Source organism: Pogona vitticeps, chromosome 5 (genome assembly GCF_051106095.1).
Source record: "Pogona vitticeps strain Pit_001003342236 chromosome 5, PviZW2.1, whole genome shotgun sequence".
In the NCBI taxonomy this organism is placed as follows: Eukaryota; Metazoa; Chordata; class Lepidosauria; order Squamata; family Agamidae; genus Pogona; species Pogona vitticeps.
The window spans coordinates 61,618,586-61,642,984 of NC_135787.1; the positions used below are offsets into that span (position 1 = coordinate 61,618,586).

At 41.9% G+C, this 24,399-nt stretch overlaps 1 protein-coding gene across 6 annotated transcripts in view; it reads left to right on the forward strand.

Annotated features, from left to right (window-relative positions):
* Window positions 1-1,147: 1,147 nt before the first annotated feature.
* The window catches only part of SNX25 (sorting nexin 25), a 93,979-nt gene continuing 70,727 nt past the window's right edge, over window positions 1,148-24,399 (forward strand). For 3 of the 6 annotated variants that reach the window (XM_073001384.2, XM_073001385.2, XM_073001386.2), the window contains exons 1-4: window positions 1,299-2,004; window positions 9,389-9,473; window positions 16,847-17,063; window positions 18,271-18,375. In XM_073001384.2, coding sequence (XP_072857485.2) covers window positions 1,438-2,004; window positions 9,389-9,473; window positions 16,847-17,063; window positions 18,271-18,375 — 974 coding nt within the window. In that variant the 5' untranslated portion in view covers window positions 1,299-1,437. Of the gene's footprint in view, window positions 2,005-9,388; window positions 9,474-16,846; window positions 17,064-18,270; window positions 18,376-24,399 lie in introns of all 6 variants that reach the window. The other 3 variants (XM_020802553.3, XM_078393912.1, XM_078393913.1) reach the window with 1 other exon arrangement.

Here is a 24,399-nt window from a genome sequence, read left to right on the forward strand (position 1 = left end):
GTCCACAGAACACTATCCCACAACTTTTGTGGTTTGCCCACATGACTTTAGGCATACTGCAGTCGACTCTTCTTATTCTTGGGAGACAGCAAGGGGGTGCGCCTGGGGGTTCTGGCATGGAGACCTTCATTACACAGTGTGCGCCTTATTGTCTGAGCTGAAACTTCTATACCCACATCTGACAAATCTTTTTTCAGTTCCTCAGCAGTCACACGGGGACTTTTCACCACTCTATGCTTTAGGTAGCGCACAGCAGTCGAAGTCAGCATCTTCTTTCTTCCACGACCACGTAGCATTTCAACAGTGCCCTTTGCCTTGAATTTGTGAATGATGCTTCCTATGGTGTCTCTTGGTATGTTTAACTTCTTTGCAATCTTCTTATAGCCATTGCCCTTCCTGTGAAGACAAATCACCTCTTCTCTTGTCTTCCTGGACCATTCTCTTGACTTCACCATGTTTGTAACCACACCAGTAAATGTCTAGAAGGAGCTGAGTATCACAGTCATTTTAAAGCTGCCTAATTGGTGCTTATTATGCTTGATTGGTGCTCGGTGACATCCACAGGTGTTTTCAATACCTGATCGAAAACACCTGAATGAACCTCTCTTCTTCAGAGTGGTAGTCTTTAAGGGGTTGAATAATTGTGGCAATGAAGAAACCACAAAAGAAACATTTACTACTGTATTACATAAACAATTGATGTTATTTTAGTTGCATTTGGTTCTTTAAAACGTCCTTGTAGGATTTCATTCTGAATATAATTCCAAATGTACACTATAGTCCCTAAACCCCTTTACAGCATTGGGGGTTGAATAATTTTGAACACAACTGTATCTACAGTAGTACAGTATCTGGAGATGGGTATGCACAGAAGCCTTTGTATGATTGTTGCTTGATTAGGAAGAATAGCAGGGAAATGCAATATTCCTTTGGAAGGAGCCCTTTCCGAGAGGCAACACCCGGGAGACTATGCTGCTAGGAGGTTAACTCGCATTAAGATTGACAGTGTCATCGGCCAAGGGAAGAAAGGAGAGAGTCGGCTGACGGCTGCTGCCTACTAGACCGCGCTGGCTCCGCCCGGCCTGCCCAACTGCACATGGCTGGGTTTCCAGCAGCTGCTGTCATTCAGGCGCTTCCTCCTCCCCTTGGCCGGCTGCGCGCAAACAGCCTCCGCGGGGCCTCGACCGGCTCCTGGCGGTGATGCGATGAGCAGGCGAGCCAGGCCTCCGCTGAGCCCCAGGCGACCCTCCCCTTGAACGTGCAACCGAGAAGGGGAGTGTCGGCGGCAGATCCCGGGCATGAGCCCGGCCGGCGTTTGCTCGTGGGGTGCCTTGAGCCGGCGGAGGAAGAGGCTGGCTGTGGACGGAGAAGAGAAGAGCTTGCGAAAAAGGCCCCGGGGCGGGAGATGTGCTGGTTCCCGGAGGCTCTTGGAGCAGCATGTTTGCCGAGACCGCTAACACCTCGTCAAGCATCGGCGGTAGTGGGCAGCTGGATTCTCCCGCGGCCGCCGCCCTCGGCGCCGGCTCCCCTGGAGCTCAGAGCCCCGGCCGCGGTGACTCCGGCAAACAGAGTAGCAGTGTCCCGGCCGCAGCAGCCGAGGGCGACGGCGAAGAGGACGAAGAAGAGGCGGCGGAGGCGGCGGCTGTGGCGGCGCCGGCGCCGGTGGCCAGGGATCGCGGCTTGCCCCGCTCCATGTTGGCGGCCGGACTGGGGCTGCTGCTGTTGCTGGCCGTGTCCCTCTTCCACTTGGGCCGGCAGCAGGAAACGGAGGAGGAAAAGGCCGGCGAGGTGGGCGGGCGGCAGCAGCAGTGGTGCCTGGCCTTACTCCTGCTCCGACTCCTTTTGTACCTGGTCTGCGCCGCCAGCGCCTTCTCCCTCGGCACCTTGCTGGCTTTGGTCCACCAGAGCCGCGGCCGCCTTCAACCCGTGCCGGATTTCCGAGTCGCCTGGAACCGTCGCTATCCGGGAAGAGAAGACGCCGCTCCATTATTGCGAGCTGCTGTGGTGAGTGCTCTCCTCCGGGGGGACGTATTCTTTTCCTCAGTCGCAGCGCCTCAGAAGACGTCTTCCACTGCGCCCCCCCCCCCCAAATTTCCAACCGTGAGCGGGATAATTATGCATTTAAAAGCAGGGCTGAATTTGAATAGGTTTTAACCCCCGGCTCGAGCCTTTGAATCTCTCGGCTTTGTCGGACCAAATGCTTCTGAGCTCGTGTAGTAGATGTTCTCCTCACAACTTAGAAATTGTGACTCGCTCTTGCTTTCCTCATATATGCGAGGTTAAAGGGCACAGTTCTGCGGGTATCATACCTCCAGATAGATTTGAAGCCTGTGCATCTCTCTGTTAGCAAGTACTGTAACTATTATGGAACATTATAATCCAAGTTAGATCTCTCTTATGTCTAGTGGAAACAGAGGCTAGGAGGGAAAAAGTGTCCTTGGAGAGCCGATGCCAAGTGTGTTGGTATGTAGCAGCTTAGCACTTAATTTCATTTCCCTTTGCAACCATGGAGATCTGTGCAGTGACAGTGGAGTAACTCCAATTATTTTGGCTGCAGAGGTCAAAATCATAATACTCTTAAATAATTGAAAGTAGAATTAACAGCATTAGTGTTGGTTCACTTCAGTAGATTGGCCAATTCCTTAGGGTGTGTTTCTAGAGAGTGTTTAAGTACTGTGTTCTTATGAATAATAGACAAATCAACTCTTACGGTTTTCACATTCTAATGTGCTTCCTTATTCAATTTTAGAATAAATTACTTTGGTAATGTGGCTTTTATATTGAAGCAGGCTCTGTGAACATGGGAAAGGTGAAATGGTCCTCTAAGGCAGTGTGGTCTTTGGGGTGTTGTTAAACAGCAGGAAAGTTACCAGTTGTTGCCACACTTTCAACATGGAGGATCTCATTTCAGTACAGTATTTTGAATCTGCCATGTGTGATGTCTGCTTTGCATTTATTTGCAGAAGCTCTTCTCTGTTCTGTTTCAGCACTCTGGTTTGAAAATAGAAGTATGAAAAGCTGCAGGTGAGGGGGGAAAACGTTAGTTACTACCAGGTCTTGATAGCATTCCCAGCATCTGAAGTGATAACCTTTTATCTGGGGTGTATTGCTGCAGAGAGGAAATTACATGATCGATGGCTCCACAATTTGGGGAGAAATGACAGAAACATTTTTTTACATGTAGAAAGGTAGATGCTGAGTTTATCCTGCCTTTCTGGGTGGATGGCTTTTTTCCTTTCTAATTCATCTTGTGACTCCCACCTTGAAATGGTACAGCTCAGATACAGATTTGCCTCCTCAAATGAGACTTGGGATATAACAGAGAAGGTAGAACCACAAGCCTTTCATTTTGTTTCAGGACTTGTGGGAACCAGCAGTTGAATTGCCACAGTTGAAATTTAGCTTGTAGGCGTTGGCTGCAGTCAGTGAGCATGTGGAGCCTTGGCAAATTCCATGTGGACATGTTGTTCCCTAATACTGTGTTTCCCTGAAAATAAGATGGTCTTATATTAATTTTTGCTCCAGAAATGCATTAGGGCTTATTTTCAGGGGTGTTTTATTTTTTTCGTGTACAGCAATCTACATTTATTCAAATACAGTCATGTCATCTTCTGGTTGCTGCACAATGGTGGAGGGCAGGCTTTCACTTAACTAGGGCTAATTTTGGGGGTAGGGCTTATATTATGAGCATCCTGAAAAATCACACTAGGGCTTATTTTCAGGATAGGTCTTATTTTCTGGGAAACAGAGTACTGTACTTCTTTTAAAGATGCAGATCCCTTACTCCCCACCCCCACATTATAACATTTCAGCCCTTCATGTATTTACTTGGAAGATAATTCAGTTATTCAGGAATATATTTGGACAATATATTCCTGGATAACTGAATTTTCTTCCAAGTAAATACATGAGGGGCTGAGATATTATCCAGGAATATATTTAGACAAAGGGATTCCCAGTGTGGTGTAGTGCAGTGGTTCTTAACCTTTGTTACTCGGATGTTTTTGAACTGCAACTCCCAGAAACCCCAGCCAGCACAGTTGGTGGTGAAGGCTTCTGGGAGTTGCAGTCCAAAACTCCTGAGTAACCCAAGGTTAAGAACCAGTGGTGTAGTGGATAGAGTAACAGTCTACAACTCTGGAGAATAGGGTTTGAATCCACTCTCCCACTTCCTCATGGAAACTCACTGGAAGAGTGGAACTGGCAAAATAACTCCTTAAAGATTTCACTTGAAAGTCCTATCAGGATTGCTATAAGTCAGTTCTGACTATAAACATATTTAGACAAGAGTAATATCCATTGTTACCTCAAGCGCAGGTGGTTGAACTCCTCCCACATTTTACCTTCTTAAGGGTTCTATGGAGTACAGGCTGCTTTCCCATCCTCTGGAGACCAAGGAAAGCCACAATTCATGGGAAGACCTTGGTATCAGTTTAGTAGTTCCATTGACTCAAAATGTCTCCTAGTTTGCCTCACCTTCCATCTTGATCTGTGTCCTTGTTTCTTGCCTTTTGTTTTTATCTTCTTTGGAAAGTAGCCTCTTTTTTTCAGGAGGGTTTTTAATGAATTTTATTGAAAAACATTTAATTCTTCCTGATCCAATGAAAGGTACAGAGGCATACCGTCATCCTTGTCACAGCCTTTTCTAGGAGATTTACTTGCTTGCTCTAGGAATATATGTAAATTCTGTTGCTTTTTGACTGAAAAATGAACAAGGTATTCTGTCCCTTGTCCCTGGGACTAGATGTTCTAGCCCAGGGCTGGGCAATTAATTTCTATAGGGGGCCACATGAAAAATCTGAACTGTTTTCGGCGGCTGAACAAACTTTACTTAAAAATAAAATGAAACAGTCATGTTATGATTGTTTTTATTTTAAACTTGTTAATCTTCACAAATACTAAATAGGTTTTTTGCGGTATGTTAAAGATAAGCAACTGATCAACTTTAGACAAAAAGCTATAAATGTGTTTTGATGTTCAAAACGTTCCGCTGGGCCAGACAGGAGTGGCTTGCAGGCCGTATGTGGCCCTCGGGCCACACTTTGCCCAAGTCTGTTCTAACCCATCCATAATAACTAGCCCTTTGAGCTCATAGGCAGTTACCTAGAGCAGCCATTCGCAACTGGGGGAGGGGCATATGCCCCCCTGGGGGGCTGTCACATTTGAAGGGGGCCATAGACCAGAAACAGTTCTTCACATAACACCTCATAAGGTTTGTTATGCAACTTAAACAATCCTGATTCAGCCTATATTTCTTTCATATTGTGGTTTTATGGCCATGGCCAAAAAAAGTTGAGAATGGCTGCTCTAACTATTTCTGTAAATTCTCTCTTAATCTTCTATGCAAAACTCTACAGGTACCAAGATTTTGCTGCAAAGTTAACCTGCTCTGATTAGCCCTAGTTGAAAACAGTACTCATAAGCCATGGACTTCTATAGAAGCAAGTGAGTAGGTGATCCAGAGTTAAACCATCACCCACAGCTTAAACAAACAGTTTAAGATAGAAAAGCAACTTGAAAACTACCAGAGAAAGAGAAGGCAATAGCACAACCTCAATTATAGCAGAAGGCTGAGTCAAGTTACTTAAGTGGCCAAAGCAAAGAACTTAGAAGAAAAAGAAGAAAACCCTCTAAATATGTTACAAATCCATCATGTCTCAGTCTGCTAAGCAGTCCCGTACAAAACTTTTAGGTTCACTAAGTTTGCTTGCTGTGGTGTTTAACTTCCTGCTAGGGATGAAAATGTTACTGTGTTTTTTAGTTTTGTTTTTGGTCTTGACAAATTTAGTATTTCACAGCTCCTGAAACTTGTGAGAAGAAACCCACTATTTGTGGGGCTTCAGGTACATTGCAGAGAAAAACAGTGCACCCAGAACAATGTGCACATTTTAATGTGTGACCATCTAAACCATGTAAAAGTAAAAAATACGTATGAACATTCTAGTCTAGTAGTTCCCATCTGCCCTTGTCAGCCCAGCTAGTGGTGAAGGCTTCTGGGAGTTGCACTCTAAAAACATCTGGGTACCCAAGTTTAGGAACCATCGTTTTGCTTTATTGTCTGACATTTTTAGATGTCTAGAGGTTCCTTTATCTTGCTTATCAAACACTGGCTGCAACCAGAATGTTTGCTGAGATGGTATCTGCACCAGGCAGAGGGTTTAATTTTTGTGTACACATTTCTTGAGTAATTCCAGTGTAGAAATGACCTTTTATTGAAGTAATGTGTAATGTCTTTGAAGAGCTACCAGATTACCTGTAGACAGAATTGGTAGTATGAGCAGTTACTAAACCATTCAGTAGTAGTGGCTTATTTCTAAACTCTTCTTAAGAACAGACATGTTATGCTGCAATACTTGAGTTGATTTAACTCATTACTCTCAAAATAATTCTTGGTGGTTGCTCCTTGGCTGTGGAATGAACTCCCTCTTGCAATTCATCTGGCCCTTTCACTGGCAGTTTTTAAAAAGTCACTAAAAACCCTGTTATTCAGTCAGGCGTTTCAAAACATTATACAGTACTTGCTTGCACAGTCAATTGAACTTATGGTACTTAGCCTTAATTTGACCAATTCTGCCATTTTAAATGTTTATTTATGTAAACGTATTTTAATGCTTTCTGATTGTATTGTTTATTTATATTTTATTATTTTTATTTTCTGTTCTGTCAAATTGATATTTTAATTATGCTGCTGCTATGTTGTAAACTACCCAGAGTGGCTGAAGATTTTATTTGACTTCTAGTTATTATTTAGTCTCATAGTTTATTTTGCCAGTTTAAGACCAGAATATGGGCTACCAAGTCTTCTGTTGGCCTCCATAAGTAGGCTCTACACAACCTTTGCTTCTGAAAGTTCAATCTTACTGTAATTCACTGTCAGCAATCATTGGGATTGACCTACTTTCTGAATTACAAAAACAAACAAACAAAACCCAACAACAACAACAACAACAACCCAAAAACCCAAAACAATAGTTCTTCATTTGTTGATGCTGCGAAATTGAAATTACTTTTTTAAAAAAAAAATCATGATGTTTTTATATGTTTCGATTGGTAGAAGAGCAAGGAAGTTTTGCAGATAAAGCCAAGATGGCCATTTTTGCATAAGAAAAAAGCCCCAAAACCTGTACTTGTATAATGCATTTATTAAGTAAACCTGTGGGATGTAAACATCAGATCTTTCAGATCTTAAATTCAAACAGATTGTTACAAAAAGCATGAGGAGTGAGCAAGGGAAGTGGGGAAAATTGAATTGATGTTGAAGTCTTGGTATTCATTTCAGTCTGTAATGCAGACAATTAATTTGGATTTTAGAACCTTACTGATAAACACAATGGATTTACTAACCTGCGAAATATTTACTCAGCCCTTTTGCTTGTTTGTAGTAGCTCAATGGCCACCCTTAGACCATTGACCAACATGCTTTGTGAAAGAATTTTCATAGCTATTGTTTAGTTTTATGTCCCTACTAGCTTGTGTGTTTGGGGTGCTGATTGGCCCCAATGGGATCGATTTCATTCTAAAGTGAGATCTGGCATGTAGTTCATGATAACTGCTATCTTTTCCTAATGACCCAACATCCTTTTGCCTTCCAGAGTGAATGCTTTTTGCCCTTGTGGTTTAGTTCAAGATAACATTCTTAAATTGAGTAGTTGTCTATCTCATCATGTTGTCAAAAGAAAAGGAAAGGGAAAGGAAAAACAAAACAAAATATTGTAGCACTGAATTGTAGTTTTATTTCAGTGTGAACTTTCATGGATCAAAATCCAGTTCCTCAGATATCCTCACACTGAAATAAAACTGTTAGCCTTTAAAGTGTTACAATACAGTATTTTGCCTCCTCCTCTTTTTTCCTTTTCTTTTGCCAACATCCTCAAATGGAATGGGTGTAGAGATTTCCTGATTTCCTGGAAATATTTGACCATGGAGTGGTATGTGCATGTTTTGATAATGAAGACTCTACTGGAATAATTCATCTTCCACAAACTTTTCATTTTTCAAAGTTTTACAACTGCCTGCTTCTTCTACGTGGCCTCTGTGAATCCATACAACTGGGTTTAAACTGCGCTTGTGCTGGATACTCAGAATATTCTAGAGCAAGCACAGTTTAAACCCAGTTGTGTGGATTCACAGAGACCACTAGAAGAACCATAGTTACAGGTAGGTAACCCCTTTTTCCTCTTGTTGAAGAAAGGGTGATACCTTACTTAGAAATTCAACATTTATGCAGTATTTTAATTTTGTTATACATTTTGGAAAGTGGTTCTTTTTTGTGAGCAACTTTGAAAATAAAGTGGCAATTACAGGTGATGCCAAGAAGATGCAAACAGTATTACATTATCAAAGTTAAACCTAATATTAGTTAGCATCTTGAGACAGTTAAATCCTTGATGGAGAATATTTATTGTCAGTATCTGTAATTCACCTGTAGTTGCTTCTTGTGCAACTTGATTTTTAATCTCTGCCTCTGTATTGAACATGTTTATAGAATCTGCAAGATTATTATGTCCTTAATGTTCCTGGTCCCATGCCAATTCTAACTTTGTCATTATATAGTAGAAATCATTGATGGGTTTGGATTATTGTTTTTCTGTTTTCCTAGCAAAGGAAAATCAAAAGGGTGGCTTAAATATGTATCTAATTTTGATTTATTGTGCTGTGTATCTGAGAACTCATGGAAGAGCTGGTTTAAAGTTAAGGATCACGATATATGAAATAACATTTGTATTGAAAAGCATCTGTCATGCATTGAGATGCTCAAAGGAAGCCCTTGTTCATGGATGTGTAGGTGGGAAGATTTTAGCTAAAAGGGAAAGATCTTTTCAGTAGTGGTATACAGTACAGCACTTGGACTTAGATATGAGGTCCCAGAAAATGTCATTCCAGCACCTTAGTTAATATAATGTTACCATAGTACATAAGGAGAAAACTCTGTGCATTTCCAAATTGAATTAAATTGAAGGTCCTAGGAGCAGAACTGAAGTATGATTCTAAGCATGTTTAGTCAGGATTTCGTCCTGGCTGGTGGGTTCTAGAAGTTGTGGTTCAAAAATGTAATTTTTCTCTGGGGGAAGGAAAAATAGAAACCCAAACCCACCATGTTTGAAATAGCTAATTATTGGTGTTAAACGTGGTGGAGACAGTACTATATAATAATTGCAAAGACTGAGATTAATAATATCTCTGGGAGCATTTTTCTTCTGAGAAGGGAAATGGTTTTTTCAAAAATGAATTTTTCCTTCCAAAATGGACCCGAGCACTGACTGAACAACCAGGCTTGGCTACGTGTCACAAACAGTATAGCCTCTGCTGGGTGTAGTAATCAAACCTTTATTTCTTCCCCATACTATGTTCATTCATACCTTAGGCATGCATATATGTTTTCTTTCAGAATCCTTTATCTGGAAACGCACATGAACCTGTCCAGTCGAGGAGAGTGATGATTTCGCATAACATGGATAAAGCTCTGAAAGAGGGTAAGACTCTCTTAGGGTAGTGTAGGTGGCCAACGAATGGGCTCCATTCTCTCTTTAACAGTGTTGATGAGCTTGTTAATTACTTCAACAGGCAGTTGGTTTAGCAGATGGTTTATATGCTAAAAGTTATTATCTCTTCAGTATTCTTCCATATTGGGGATTCTTGTGTATGAAAAATATTGTTCACTCAAAATTGTCTAGAATTTGGGGGCAGATTCTGCAGTTGTAGATTCTTTATGGAGTGAGTGGGAGGCAGGCAGGGAAAGAGAACAAGCACTATGGGTGAGAAACACTTAATTTATTAAAACAGTTATTTTAGCCAGAGTCTGAAACAACTAGCTTAAAAGACTCTTGAATCATCCACTGAGAATATACAGTAACAACTTTATTAAGGATCTGCATGTTAAGCGTGGAGCGGTTGGAATCATACTGGGATTTTACTCTGGAGAGAAGTTGCATAAACCATGGCAGTGAATTACAGTTTATTAACAAGGTGCTGGTTGTACTCCTGGTCATATGACTGCCATCTCATTAATTAGCTGCATTTTGCCACTACAGCTGTCATGATATCACTAATTTTGGAGTAAAATCCCAGCAAAATTATGCCCAACATGTGTGAAGACATAGCTGAAATTTCATTTCTAGCTGATAGAGAATAGTGTTTCTGATTGTTTTTTTACTGAGTGCTTATCTGCAAATCAGTAAGTCAGCTCTACTTGGATTCAGTAAAGTGATTGTATCACAGACTGGCAGACCATGTCTTCTTTGCCGTACAACAGCAGAATAATAAATTGCAATAAAATGGCCCTACTTCAAGGCTGTTTTAATTTATTTATTTATTTATTTATTTATTTATTTATTTGATTTTTACCCCGCCCCTCTAGACCATGTCTAAGGATTGTTGTAGTAATAGTTTGTGCATAGTGAATTCAGTACTGTACTTCAAATTTATTGTTAAAATACTGACACTACTACTGTTGGTGGTGCTTCTTTTTCTTGTTCTTTACATAATTTGGAAAGCCCCCCCCCCCCAATCTTCACAAACATTTTGACTGTAGAGAAGAAGTGGGTTAGTTATGAAATGCTGGGAATTAGTGCAACTGTTGTGAGCAAACACAAATTTTCAGGTGTTAGGAGTGGGTGGGAGCTTCAGAGTAACAAAAATTGAACGGATTCGGTGTTGAGCAGCTGGAATACCTGCATGCAAGGTGTTGAAGGGGAAGGAGGACACAGATTTGCATTATTGAAGCTAAACAGTCAAAACCTTTGGTTGCGGCTATCTACAGATCCTGTGTAGTTCATGCTGGTGTATGTCAGATCTGATACTTCTTCCCATTCTCTTGTACACACTTGTTAATAAGTTACTTGTTGCAAAAATTAATATGCAAATTATAAACGGCAGTTATTGTTTCTGTGAATGTAGCTGATTAAAAAGTGAGAGGAAGTAGGAGAAAGGCTCATTCATGTAATGCCAAATCATGATTTTGTGTTTTCTATGAGTCAACTCTGTTTTCCCACAAGTGACCTTAGGCTTTGTACTATAGCATGAGTAACATGTAGCTGTTTGCCAGGAGCCACATTTTTAAGAGTAAATTGAAACGGCTGGCTGGAAGCATGGTGGAGCTAAATGCTTGATGGCTTTACTTTTTGCTTCTAAAATGGTATGTTTGGCAGCTGTACTTAAAGGAATTATTCATCTGTAATAAAGTAATTTATTTTCATTTATAATAATAACACATCCGCTTGGGATTTCTGTTCAGGTGACTAAATGGTTAAATCATCTTACCAGCTATCCTTGTTGACCTCTAGTAATCTCAATCAGGAATAGATTTCATCTGTTGTGACATCACCTGCCTTTCTTATTTTTGGTGGGCACCACACATGCTCCTGAGCAGCTCTGCTTTTATCTTTGTTTTATTTCTTTTTATAGTTTTAAAGTTTGACTTTTAAATTAGGCATTATTCCTAGTGTCTTTTTATTATAAAAGAGGGCTGCTGTAGAGAACGGTGCAACCTTGGGTTGCAGCAAACTCCACAGATTTCTCCCCCACCTCTGGTGGAAGCAGCCAAACTTCAACAAGCTTTTGTAGGCTCTGCTTCTCTGAGAAGGTGAGAACTTGATAGAAACCCAAGACATGCAACTCCACACAACTGAGGAATACAGATGTGGGGACTGTGGGGAGAGTTGCCAGGCAATACTATAAACAGCAAGAAACTTCATTTCATGAAGATAAGATTCAGAATTAATAGTACTGTAGTAGTAAAATGGTGTGGGAGACATACAGATGTGTTGGAAAAGGTGACGGATGTAAGAGACAGGCACTTCCTAGAAAGTAGGACTTGAAAGTCCCTGGAAGTCTTTTGAAAACAATTTTAGAGAATAATCTCTTTTAAAGAGTGGCTTCCCTGCTAAGATTGCTTATTTCATTGGCGTGGACAGAAATAAATGGTATTACTGAACCTCTGAGGACTAGCTGTTGCCTTTGCTACACTCTTGCTGGAAGGACATATTGGGCAAATGGGAGTTTGCTATCTCAGCATTAACTGCAAGTAAATACTGGAGCTCAGAATTAACATTAAAGTGGAAAGTATTAATGGAACAGTTCTTTTTAAGTGGTTCTGAGATTATAGACATAATATTATCTCCTCCAGTATTCCATCAGTTGTGGAAGATTACACCACTGACTATTATCCCTATCTCTGGGCTCAGAAAGAAGGACTGTTGCTCTGGAACTTTGGACCAACCCCATGCTTTAGGAAGGATTAATAAAGGATTTGTGTCTCTATCACCCATGTTGGATATCAGTCATCTAAATAAGTGAATGTGGATTGTGGTAAACTAAGATTTTTTTTTTTTTTGGTCAACCACTGCTATTCCTCCAAAGGAATCTTTACGGAATAACAAAAGTGAAATATTTGGGAAGATGCAGGTTGATCATCAAGCCAGGGAAACTTGAACTTCTAACAGTGTAAACCATGGGTCTCAAACATGCGGCCTGGGGGCCATTTGCGGCCCATCGGATGATAGTTTGTGGCCCCTGCCTTGCCTGCCCCCCCGAAGCGCCCACGCGTCCTCTGCCAAGAGTCAAAAAAAGCCTCATTTCGCTCGCCGGCTGTCTCCCAAGACAGTGCCTCTTGTACCCTCCATCCGGAACTGCAGCCTGCCAGCCACCCCGCCTGTCTGCCGGCTGGTAGGCTGCAGTTTCGGGTGGAGGGTGCAAGAGGTGCTGTCTTGAGGGTGAGTCGGCGAGTGAGGCATGCTGCCAGCCCTTTTCCCCGAGCGCCTGAGCTGCCGCCGAGCGATGCCTGAGAGCGGCGCTCGCTCCTGTCCTGTCCTCGAAGAGTGCCTCCAAGCAGCCAACAGCAGCTGCCGCTGCCTCTTCCAGGGAAGCAGCTGTCTGGCTCTGTTTCGTGGCACCCCCAGCACCAGCCCGGCCAGCGGCCGCCTCAGCGCCTGGCAGTGCTTCCTCGTCCTCTTTGTCCTGCTTCAGCCGCTGCTGAGTGCGCCTTTTTTTTTTGACAGGGGCCCTCAGAGGAAGGTTGCTGGACTTCCATGTGTGTGCCCCCGCCCCATTCAGTTTAATTTCACCGGTACCGATGGAGGCTTTTCTCCTTTGGCAAGGCAATTCTGTGAGGGTTTTTTTTTTAAATTTAAAGTCATGCTCCCCCCCCAGCTAGGCGGTCGCTGGCTCTCCCTCCCTCCTCCGCTTCTTCATCCTGCTGCTGCTTGTGGTGGTAGTGAAGAAGGAGCTGGAGGGGGTCGTGGCTGGCGACGAGGGCTCACGTGCACCTCCTCCTCAGAGCCCCAGCTGGGCTAAGGAAACTCCTGAGCACCTTCCTTGGACCCTTGTTCCACTTGGCGGAAAATCTGATGCAGCCCAGCCTCACCCAGACTCTGCTTCCAGCGGCCCCCAGGTAAATTGAGTTTGAGACCCATGGTGTAAACTGATGGAAGAAACCCTGCAATACACAAATCAATCACAATTTACAAATTTGTATCCACAAAGGTTGTGGGTAATTTTGCAGCTTGCAAGGTTATGCTGGAAATTAGAGATTTAGTGAAGGAAATAAAAGAACTATTAGGACTGGTATTGGATTACTGAAGGAGAGAATTAAGTCTCACTTAAAGGATTTATTGGATCAAAGAAGGGAAGAAAATTATTTATTTTGGGCAGATAAAGATGAGCAAAACAATCTCTCCCCGGATACTGCTGGCCACCCTTTCACTTGAGGAGTTACTGCCCCCTCTCTACCTATGGCTACAAATGTAGTTAAAGCTGACGGTAATGATGCTCTTTAGCTTCCTACTAATGAAGTGAAGACATCCAAATAGTAGCCAGAATAGTAAAGGTGTAACCGCATGACAGAAGAAGAGATATAGTACCATCTAAGAAATCCACAGGGACGTGGTGGCGCTGCGAGTTAAACCGCAGAAGCCTCTGTGCTGCAAAGTCAGAAGACCAGCAGTCGTAAGATTGAATCCATGTGATGGAGTGAGCTCCTGTCACTTGTCCCAGCTCCTGCCAACATAGCAGTTCAAAAGCATGTAAATGCTAGTTTATAAATAGGTACCACCACAGTTGGAAGGTAACAGCATTCCGTGTCTAGTCGCACTGGCCACGGAAACTGTCTACGGACAAAATGCTGGCTCTACGGCTTGGAAACGGGGTTAAGCACCGCGCACTAGAGTTGGACACGACTGGACTAAATGTCAAGGGGAACCTTTACTTTTATCTTAAGAAAGCCACATCCACCAGTAACCCCCCCAGAAAACAAACAAACAAACAAACAAAAACTTAGAATAATGGGAAAAGTTAGGGCTAGTAACATTTGATTTAAAAAAAAGGAAGAAGTACTTAAGCCTCTTTTAAAGATGATAAATACAATAGATATTGGCAAAATGGCTAGATATCAAAATACAAAACTACAACAGGAAAAAGTGCGGTAGTGGCTAAAGAAATTTCAGAAGAGGACAATCTACAAAAATATATAAAGCAGTTGTAAGGAAGAAAGTAGTAAGTGAATAATTATGTGCGAGAGATACTGGAGTTTTAGAACAGATTTTGCTGAGCAGGATTCACATATGCTAGTACAAGGGTCACGTTCATTATATGCTGTGAAGTCAGAAGTGCCAACCTCCAGTTTGAAGGTACCTTAATGAAAGTAATCCAATTCTGTTTTTGATCCACGATAGAAACACAGCATTAAAATTTAGAAGGAGAGAATAAAAAGTATAAAAGTGTAGCTGAATATATTAATATTCTAAGAGGATGTCTATTGCTAGGAATCAGTGGCAAAATGGTGATCCAAAACAGATAAAAGAGAAGGAAGTTAATTATGGTTGCAGAGAACCGATCAGTCTTGGAGGTGGAACTGAATGCCAGAATATACACTAACATGATGGGAAGCTAATTGATTTAGAATGCAGTCCTACTAGATTAATTTCTTGGAGTAGTGCAGGATGGTTCAGTAAGTTGATGGATAACATATTTATAGAATCCATTAAATAATTCCACATAATTTGTTTTTGAGAAACCTGTAGAAAAGAAATTTCCATTCAAGGGTTTTCTTCCTATTTTCCCCTGCCATTAGAGTTAACAATAAAGGAAGAAGTAAAGGTGGAATGGTATTTGTTATCTTCAAATTTAAATGTGGAAGTTGAAGAGCTTTCTGTACTCTCCCAATACGTTCAGGTAGTCCATCTACATAACCTTGCTGATTTGGGCTTAATTTATATTAACTTTTATATTCTAGGTAATAGCTTAGTAGATGGTGACAATATTTGAATTTTATTAGTTTCCCAGTTAGAGAAAATTACAGAAGTATACTCTCAAACATCAGTGATTTATATTAGGAGATTTCAATTCTAGAATTGGAGGCACTAATGCTGTTATAATAGAAATAATGGATCTGTTGAGTGAAGATTTAGAAGATTTCCCTCCCAAGAAATCAAGGGACAAGTGCATTAATGAATCAGGTTTAAAGTTGTTTCATATTATTTGTAAATATCAACTAGTTATTTGCAATGGCTCAGAACAGGGTGATCCAGAAGGGAAATTCATTCTCTCCTGTTGGAAAGGAGGGAGTGTGGTAAATTTTACCCTGTTGTCATCCTCAGAAGTCCAGTGGTTCTCAATGGCGGAAGGACCTGAAAGGTGGTCAACAGTCTTGGCTTATAGAAATGATTGATGCTGGAGCATCATTTCAGTTAAAAGACATATTTTTAGCTGCATATATCGGTCAAAGCCAGTGCAGGTGCAGATGGGATTCAAAGGTGCAAACTAATATAGCAAATCTATTATATAGCCCTACATTTATTGTTTGGAGGAAGAAGTTGCTGAAGGAAGAAGTGGAAGTACTGGAAAGTTATGTTCATTTTCAGAAGTAGAGGTGGCCATGAACAGTTTGTTCTGGTTTGTTTTTTGGTCAAAAAATTCTCCCCATTTATCACTGTCTATCCATCAACATCAAGTTTTGGATGTGTAAATTTTTGTAACACAAATGCCCCAAATTTAGCAGCATCCTTCTGCACTGCCACTAGTTCTCACTGTTATTTCATTAACAATGTTTTTGTCTCTTGTAAGTTTGTAAGAGATCTAATGAAGACCATTAGAATTTTGTTTCAATTTTTCAGTTAAATTATTTAGTTCTCATTTCTTCTCTCTACACCGCCCATCACACCATTCAGTACTGGATTTACATTTTGCTCCATTACGAAAAGGTTTGCTTAATACTGGCTTTAGCTTCTGAACAGAGATGAGCATAAACCACCAGTTTGTTTCTGCCAGTTTGTTTATCGGCTAAACAGGTGTTCAGCCCTTCCCAACCCCACCTCATCTGGTGGGCACCCACTCAGAGGCAGCGCCTGAGGGAGGAGGGGCATGGAAGCCAGGGCCTCTGAGTGGGCACCACCTGGAAGAGGTGGGGTTGGGAAGCTCTGAACACCTGTTCAGCTGATAAACAAATTGGCAGAAACAGACCTGTAAGGTTAATTGAAAGGATTTGATTTTTTAAAAAAGGCATGTGCATTTTAATTTGTACTTTGTTTCTAAGTCAGTATTTTATGAATGAATGTATTTGTATTTTTTAATTTGCTAGCTAACACTGTATTTGTACTTCTTAATTTGTCAAGCTAATACTGCAGGTATTAGCACTTATATTTGCACTTATATTTTAATTGTAATGCTAGTGATAATTGAATGACCAAAGTGGTTAACTCAACAGTAGAGATGCTCTTATCAGATTTTTTGTTAAGGAAAGAGGAAGTAAACGGGGAAAGAGGCAGAATTTTCAGGCATTGATTGTTCATAAGTCTACTATTTTGGAAAGCTCCTCCCTGGCTCAACTTCATCTTTGGTGTTGCTTTTATTCCAGTGTTCGACTACAGCTACAGAGATTACATTTTGTCTTGGTATGGGCACCTCAGCAGAGACGAGGGACGGCTGAACCACCTGCTATCTGAAGACTTCTGGGAAGTTGCCAAGCAGCTGCAACACCGACTCAATCACATTGATGTAGTTAAAGTTGTGTGTAATGATGTAGTGAAAGCTTTGCTCACCCACTTCTGTGACCTTAAGGCTGCCAATTCTAGGTAATAACCTCCCCTGCCCATCCATTCCTACTCCATTTCATTTTGGTTATGATTTTTCTACTGCTTGGTTTTGTATCCTATTGAGATTTTTAAGACTACTTTGAGGGAAAACAGAAACATGAAGTAAAATGACAGTGACCAAAGGTATGACAGATCCAAAGCGATGAGATGGTACATATGCCACATGTCCTCTACATCCCATTGTGGATAGTTTGCATCTCTTTGGCCCAGCTGGAGAGCAAACATATTGAACAAGCAGTACTGAAAGACGAGTCAGGAATGTAGGTATGATCCTGTTCTTGTGCCAGGCTTTTGGTCCACCTTATCCTTTCTTGAGTGGGTGGAATCCTGTATAGTATCAGAAAATTTGTGACATTCATTCCATTACTAGCCACCAAATAAGGAGTCCCACCCCGACGATTCTTGGGCTGTGCATGAATAATGGCTTGAAGCATGTGCCTGCAACCTCTGAGAATCTTTCTTTGCTGGTTAGGCAGATTTGTGTGCTCCTATTTATGTATTTAAAATATTTTTAGCTCACTTTTCTCCTTAAAAGGACACGAGGCAGTTTACATCATTAAAACAGTATTAAAGCTAGCAACAGAATATACAGACACTAGAAAAGATCAAACAAATACCATACAAAAAACATAAGCAACACCAAAACACATTCAAAGGTGGAGGATATAACAGTCCATTTAAAAGCCGCACTCAGGCAGCCAGTCACTCAGGGAAAGCCTGCCTGAAGAGAAATGTCTTCCCCTGCTTGCAGAAAGAGAGCAAAGATGGGGCCCAGCCTAGCCACTTGTGGGAGACAGTTCCAGGGTCTGGGAGCAGCAACAAGAGAATGCCTTCTCCACTGTATCCATCAAACACACCTGTGAAGGTGGCGGACCAAGAGAAGGGCTTTCTGGCATAATCTGTTATTACTTGTAAGGATAGAGTGGCCTAGGTTTCTTCAAGCTTCCTTTAAGGAAGAGTGAGATAATGATAGAATATTGTAAATACTGCAGGTACAGTCATGGCCAAAACTATTGGCACCCTTGCAATTCTGTCACAAAAAGAAACCCTTCTGGTCCCTCTAGAAAATGGGGGATTGAAGGGGAGACCAGGAGAGGTCTCTCTGAGGCAGTTGGTGAGCCCCAGAAGGAAGAAGATTGGGCAGCAACCTGATTTTTCTTCCCTCTGAAAATTCACCCTAGCACAGATCGGAGACGGGAGCCATCTTGGCAGATTTAGCTCTGAGTAACTCCACCCCCACCCTTCAAGGAGAGGAGAACAAGAAACACGGCCGAAAATGTACAATAACAAAGTAAGTGGAAGCTTTTGATTTATGAATAAACTCATTAAGATGAAAAATAAATTAGAGTGAAAACATTTGACCGAAAGAAGATAAGGAGCGGTGAGTCTTGCTTGCCAGCCTGCTCCTTCAAAACGAAACAAAACTGACTTTTAAACAGCAGGCTGGCTCAAGGTCGAACTGAGAGAACAGTGAGACAGAAAAAATCTTGTGCTTCTGGAAAAAATCCCAGAGAAAATATCACTGGACAGGCTTTAAGGGACTGAACTTTTGTGAATGTTGTTTAGCCTGGATCTTTCTCCCTAGATTGTGTGGAACTTTGATAGCAAAATCGTGCTGGGTCTTCAGAGAAGGAGAAACAAGCTTTTGGAACGAAGAAAACAGACTGTGAATCACCAGGGAGATGAACGTAACTGAATAGACTGAGGAGTTTGATGAATGGCACTTTGATAACAGAACCTTGCTGGGCTTTAGAAGGAGGAATACATTTTTGGAAGTAAGAAAACGGACGAAATCATCAGCAAGACGAATGCAACTGGATAGACTGAGGAGCTAGGAAAATCAGGATTGAAGTCTGACGGATTATAATATCTATTGGAGAGACTGACTTCCTGTGTCTCCTGTTTAGACTGGATTTTTTCTTGTCTGGACTGTGTGGGACTCTGATAATACTGCCATGGTTGTAATTTAAATTATTGGGCTAAAAGCTGATTTATATATTATAATACGTGGGTAAGGAGGAGAGGAAGTATCCAGGGGAGGTTGATGATGATGGGTTTGGTTTGTTGATAAAATAGTGGAAACTAAAGAGTATAATTTTTTTATTTTATTTTATTTTATTTTATTTTATTTATTTAACATATGCCGCCCACACTACCCGAAGGTCTCTGGGCGGCTTACAGCATCTAAAATACAATAAAAAGGCAAAATAAAAGGGCAAAATAATTAAAATGCAATTAAAATATATATTCTAAAAATTGCCGTCAGACCTACAGCTGATATTATTTCAGTTAAAAGCCATTTGCACAGATCATACTCATTGGAAAGATGGAAATGGCCCCCGAAAAATTTCAATATCAACTGTTGGGGACTTTGTCAGATAAAGAATGGCAGGTTACCATGCAAATGATAATAATAACAGGTAAATGAGCGTCTCAGCCAGACGGAAGATTTGATGGAAGAGAAATCATCAGATGTTAAACAACAGTTAAAGGAACCTGTATTAACTCCAGAACTGTCTTTATTGAGTGCAATGCCAGATAACGTGGATGGGATTAAGTATTACCCAGTAAGCTATTTACAGTCAGAAAATTTGAGGTTAAAAATTGGATTACTGTCCTGGATTCGTCCTTCTCTTCCAAAAACTGGAAGAAAACAGGACCATGGAAACAAAAGAAACATGTTGAGAAAATATGGCAAGTGACTGAAATGTATACTTTTTCAGGCATGCTGAATGTATGTCCAAGACAGAAGGAAATTGAAAGTGGGGATATAATTCTACAATTGGTCTCGGTTTCCTGATAGTGTTGGAATAACTTAGATTCAAACCAAAACATAATTGTCAGTTGAAAGCTAGAGGGTAATCAAACAGTTAAAAAAAGAAGTAGAAAGTTGATTTTTTATTGAAAAATCAATAGATTGTTGGATGCTTTTATACTTTATGTGAATAGATTGGATGATTGTATATTCTGTGTTCTCCTATCCTTAAAACCCCTTTTCCATCCCTTCCACCTCCTTTCACCTTTTGTATTCCCTACCCTATCCCTAGTAGTTTAAAAATAAAATATTATTTAAAAAAAAAGAAAATGCAACCCTTCTCTCAGAAGATTGTTGCAATTGCAAATGTTTTAGTACTCACATGTTCATTTCTTTGGTTTGTGTTGGAACAAAAAAAAAAACAGAAGAAAAGTCAAATCTGATACAGTCCCACACAGAATTCCAAAAATGCACTGGCCAAAATTATTGGCACCCTTAATTTAATATTTGGTAGCACCGGCTTTGGAAAAACTTAGTGAAATCAATTGCTTCCTGTAGCCATGAATGAGTTTCTTACACCTCTCTACTGGAATTTTGGACCACTCTTCTTTTGTGAACTGCTCCAGGGCCTTCAGATTTGAAGGATGCCTTCTCCCAATTGTTGTTTTGAGATCTCTCCACAGGTGTTCTATGGGATTCAGAGCCGGACTCACTTCTGGCCATTTCGGAACTCTCCAGCACCTTGTTTGTAACCGAGTGCTTTTTGAAGTGTGTTTTGGGTCATTGTCCTGCTGGAAGACCCATGACCTCTGGTGGAGATGCAGCTTTGTGACACTGGCCACTACATTGTGCACCAGAATTCTTCAGTAATCATCAGATTTCATGATACTGTTCACACAGTCAAGGCATCCAGTGCCAGAAGCAGCAAAGCAACCCCAAAAGTATCTTTGAACCTCCCCATGTTTGACTGTAGGGACTGTGGTTCTTTTCTTTGAATGCCTCATTTCTTTTTCTGTAAACAGTGCCATGATGTCCTTGGCCAAAAAACCTCTACTTTTGTCTCATCTGTCCACAGTACATTCTCCCAGAAGGATTATGGTTTTGTCACGTAAGTTTTGGCATACTCCAGTCTTGCTTTTCTATGCCTTTGTGTCAGCAGTGGTGTCCTCCTGGGTCTCCTTCCATAGTATTCCTTTTCATTCAGATGGCGACAGATAGTGTGAGCTGACACTGTTGTACCCTGTGTCTGCAGATCAGCTTGAATTTGTTGGGAAGTTAATCTGGGTTCTTCGTGTTCTCTGTGAATGCACACTAATGGGTTAATTCTACACCTGCGCAGAGATCTCCGGAATATTCTAGAGCAGTGATAGCGAACCTATGGCACGCATGCCACAGCTGGCACGCAAAGCCCTTCTGGCATGCGACAAACCTTTTGAAGTGGCTGCAGCTGGGATTCCCCCTTTCTCTTCCTGTTCTGGGTCCTTTAACTGCCTGTCCATCCCCATGATTCCCCCTTTAACTTCCTGTCTGTCCCCGTGATTCCCCTTTTAACTTCCTGTCCGTCCCTGTGATTCCCCCTGAAACTGCCACTTCCTGTTCCGGTTCTGGTCTTCCAGGCGGCATGGCAGCCACTAGTTTCTTCCCCACCCCCTCATTTTGGGCACTCGAGCTGAAAAAGGTTTGCCTCCACTGTTCTAGAGCTTTATGCTTATCTACGTAGGACCACCCCCTCCCATCCATGAGGTCTGTCTGCCCTCCAAATTACCTCAGTTCTTTCTTACCGCCGCTGCATGAGGTCTCCTTTTTGAGCTGCTCCTCTTTGCCGTCGCAATCCCTGAAAAAGAACAGTTTTTTCGCTATTTCCCATATTGCTACAGTAAGAGACTATTTTCTATACCGCCCCCTTCCCCTCCCCCCCCAGTTTTCCCCCCTTCCTGCCATTTATGGCAAGGAACTCCCCCCCCCCCATTCAAGAAGTGTACTACATGCTCCAATAAAATATCTTTTTCAGACGGTCACAAATACTATCTCTTCTGCTTGGGAGGAACCCACCAGACTTCCTCCTGCCAGTTTTGCAAAAATTTTACAAAACAGGCTTTAAAAGAGAGCAACGCCTGAGGTCCTTTCTTTGGGAAAAATCACTCCAGCCTCTAACCATGGATGCCCCTCCAGTTACTGAGCCTTCTTCACACTCTTCAGCCTTGCCTGCTGCTTCTCCTACCCCTTCCAAGGCCTCTCTTAGACTGAAACACAAATCTAAGGCACCTCTGTCTACCAAACCATCTTTGGCACCACCGTCACTCCCTACAACTTGGATAGACCCACGACACCAACTGGGTCCATTCCATCCTGGGAATCATCCTGAAGGCATAGGCACTCAAGGAGGGTCAAAGTCTACCAACCCAAAGAGTATTACGACCCGATCTACAAATGTTCCCAATTTCAAACACATCTGTACCATCCTTCCAAACTCAACTACTACTGAGATCATCGCTATTGACGTTGCTATTACTATGATACGGACCTCGTCCTCATCTTCATATTTCTGATACAAACATCGGTACCATGATGCCTACCGATCCTGGTCCTCATCAGAGGTCGACTCGGTGCCAGACTCCCCGGTACCATCGCGAACATTCAGAAAGAGACAGTAGATGGACGTCCCGAATTCCCGTACCATGGTACCAAAAAAGCCTCATACTTCGGTACTGTTACCTCAAAAGTCAGTACAGGCAACCATGACCTATTCTGATCCTCAACCTCTAGCTCCCGGTACCAAACAATCTACCAGAGATCATCACAAGCAAATCTCTGTACCAGGTCAACATCAGCCATTGCGAACCCATCAAACTCCTACCGTTCCAGTGTCATTCCTTTCTAAATCTCTCTATACCGCCCCAGCTTTGTTGCCTCCTTTCTATGGCCCATCTTTGCCTGCTCCTCCTTCACGCTGTACCTCATCACACTCTTCACTTTCTGTACCAGACCAGGGGTCCATTCCTAACCTACCAATGTCTGATTCCGACAATAATTGTAATGATCCACCGTCCCCATCAGATGATTTCTCGTCATACTCGCAACTCATCCTACGTGTGGCCAAATCACTTGACCTGGATGTTAAACAACATCCTCAGGCACAGACTGACAAAGTGTATGAGGACATCAATAACCAACAGTCCCTTCCTCCGAGTATGACCTTCATACCATCACTTTTGGACTTGACCAAAGAAACATGGTCTAATACATCCTCCATCCCGCAAATGTCGTGCAAGGTGGAGAACTTCTACAGGACCAATGGGAATGATACCATATTCCTCTACAAATACCCTCACCCAATTCACTGTGGATGCAACTTAGAGCAGAACACACAGCCGTTCTTCCACAACCCCAAATAACAAAGAAGGGAGGAAACTAGATGTTGCAGCCCACTGGGTTTATTCCCTTGCCTCTTTCAACTTTCACGCTACTAATTATATTGCAACAATGGGAGCATACCATCGCCATTTATGGTCCAAGGCCCTCCCATCCCTTTTAGTCAGCCTCAGGCGAATACAAGACACGAGGACTAGCATTCCACCAAGAAGCCATGATTCTCGCTCACCAAGAAAGAATAACGGCTAGACACATCATTGATGCCTCATCTAGGCAACTAGTAGCAGCAATAGCCCTCCACAGATAAGTTTGGTTGAAATATGCACAAATACCAGAAGATGTTAGAATAAGGATTGAAGACTTACCCTTCAACGGCTCCAGCCTCTTTGACGACAAAACTGACAATATACTGGAATACCTGCAAAAATTTAAAAAGACAGCATGATCATATAACATGCAACAACAGTACAGACCATCACACACAACATAAAGGTTGAGTCAACTTAATCCATCTTTTAACTGGTTGCAAATGTGATTACTATATTGCCCACACCTCTTACTTGTGACAGGTTTGTCTAAATACAAATTAAAGGTGCATCACATGCTTCAAAAGCAATTACAGTGGTGCCTCGCTTAACGAGCGCACCGTTTAATGACGAATCTGCATAGCGACACGTTTTTTGCGATTGAAAAACTGCATTGCGATGTTTGAATAGGGTAAACATCCCATTGCAATGATCAGTAACCGTTTCGCTTACCGATCTTCGCATTGCGATGTTTTGGAACAGCTGATTGGCGGTTCCAAAATGGCCGCCGGAAGAAGAAAATGGCCGCCCGCAGCGTTATCGCGCCGATTCCTCGCTTACTGAGGCGGCGAATATGGCGGCCTGATTGAGGATTCTCGCTTAGCGGTGAGTTTTGTCCCCATAGGAGTTTAATGCATTCCTATGGTGTTCCCCCCCACATAGCGACGTTTCCGGATAGCAACGTTTTTCCTGGAACGGATTAACGTCGCTATGCGGGGCATCACTGTATTACTTACAATTTAGACAGGGTGCCAATAATTTTGGCCAGTGCATTTTTGGGATTCTCTGTGGGATTGTATCAGGTTTGACTTCTCTTTTTTGTGTGTTGTTCCAACACAAACCAAGGAAATGAACATGTGAGTACCAAAACATTTGCAACTGC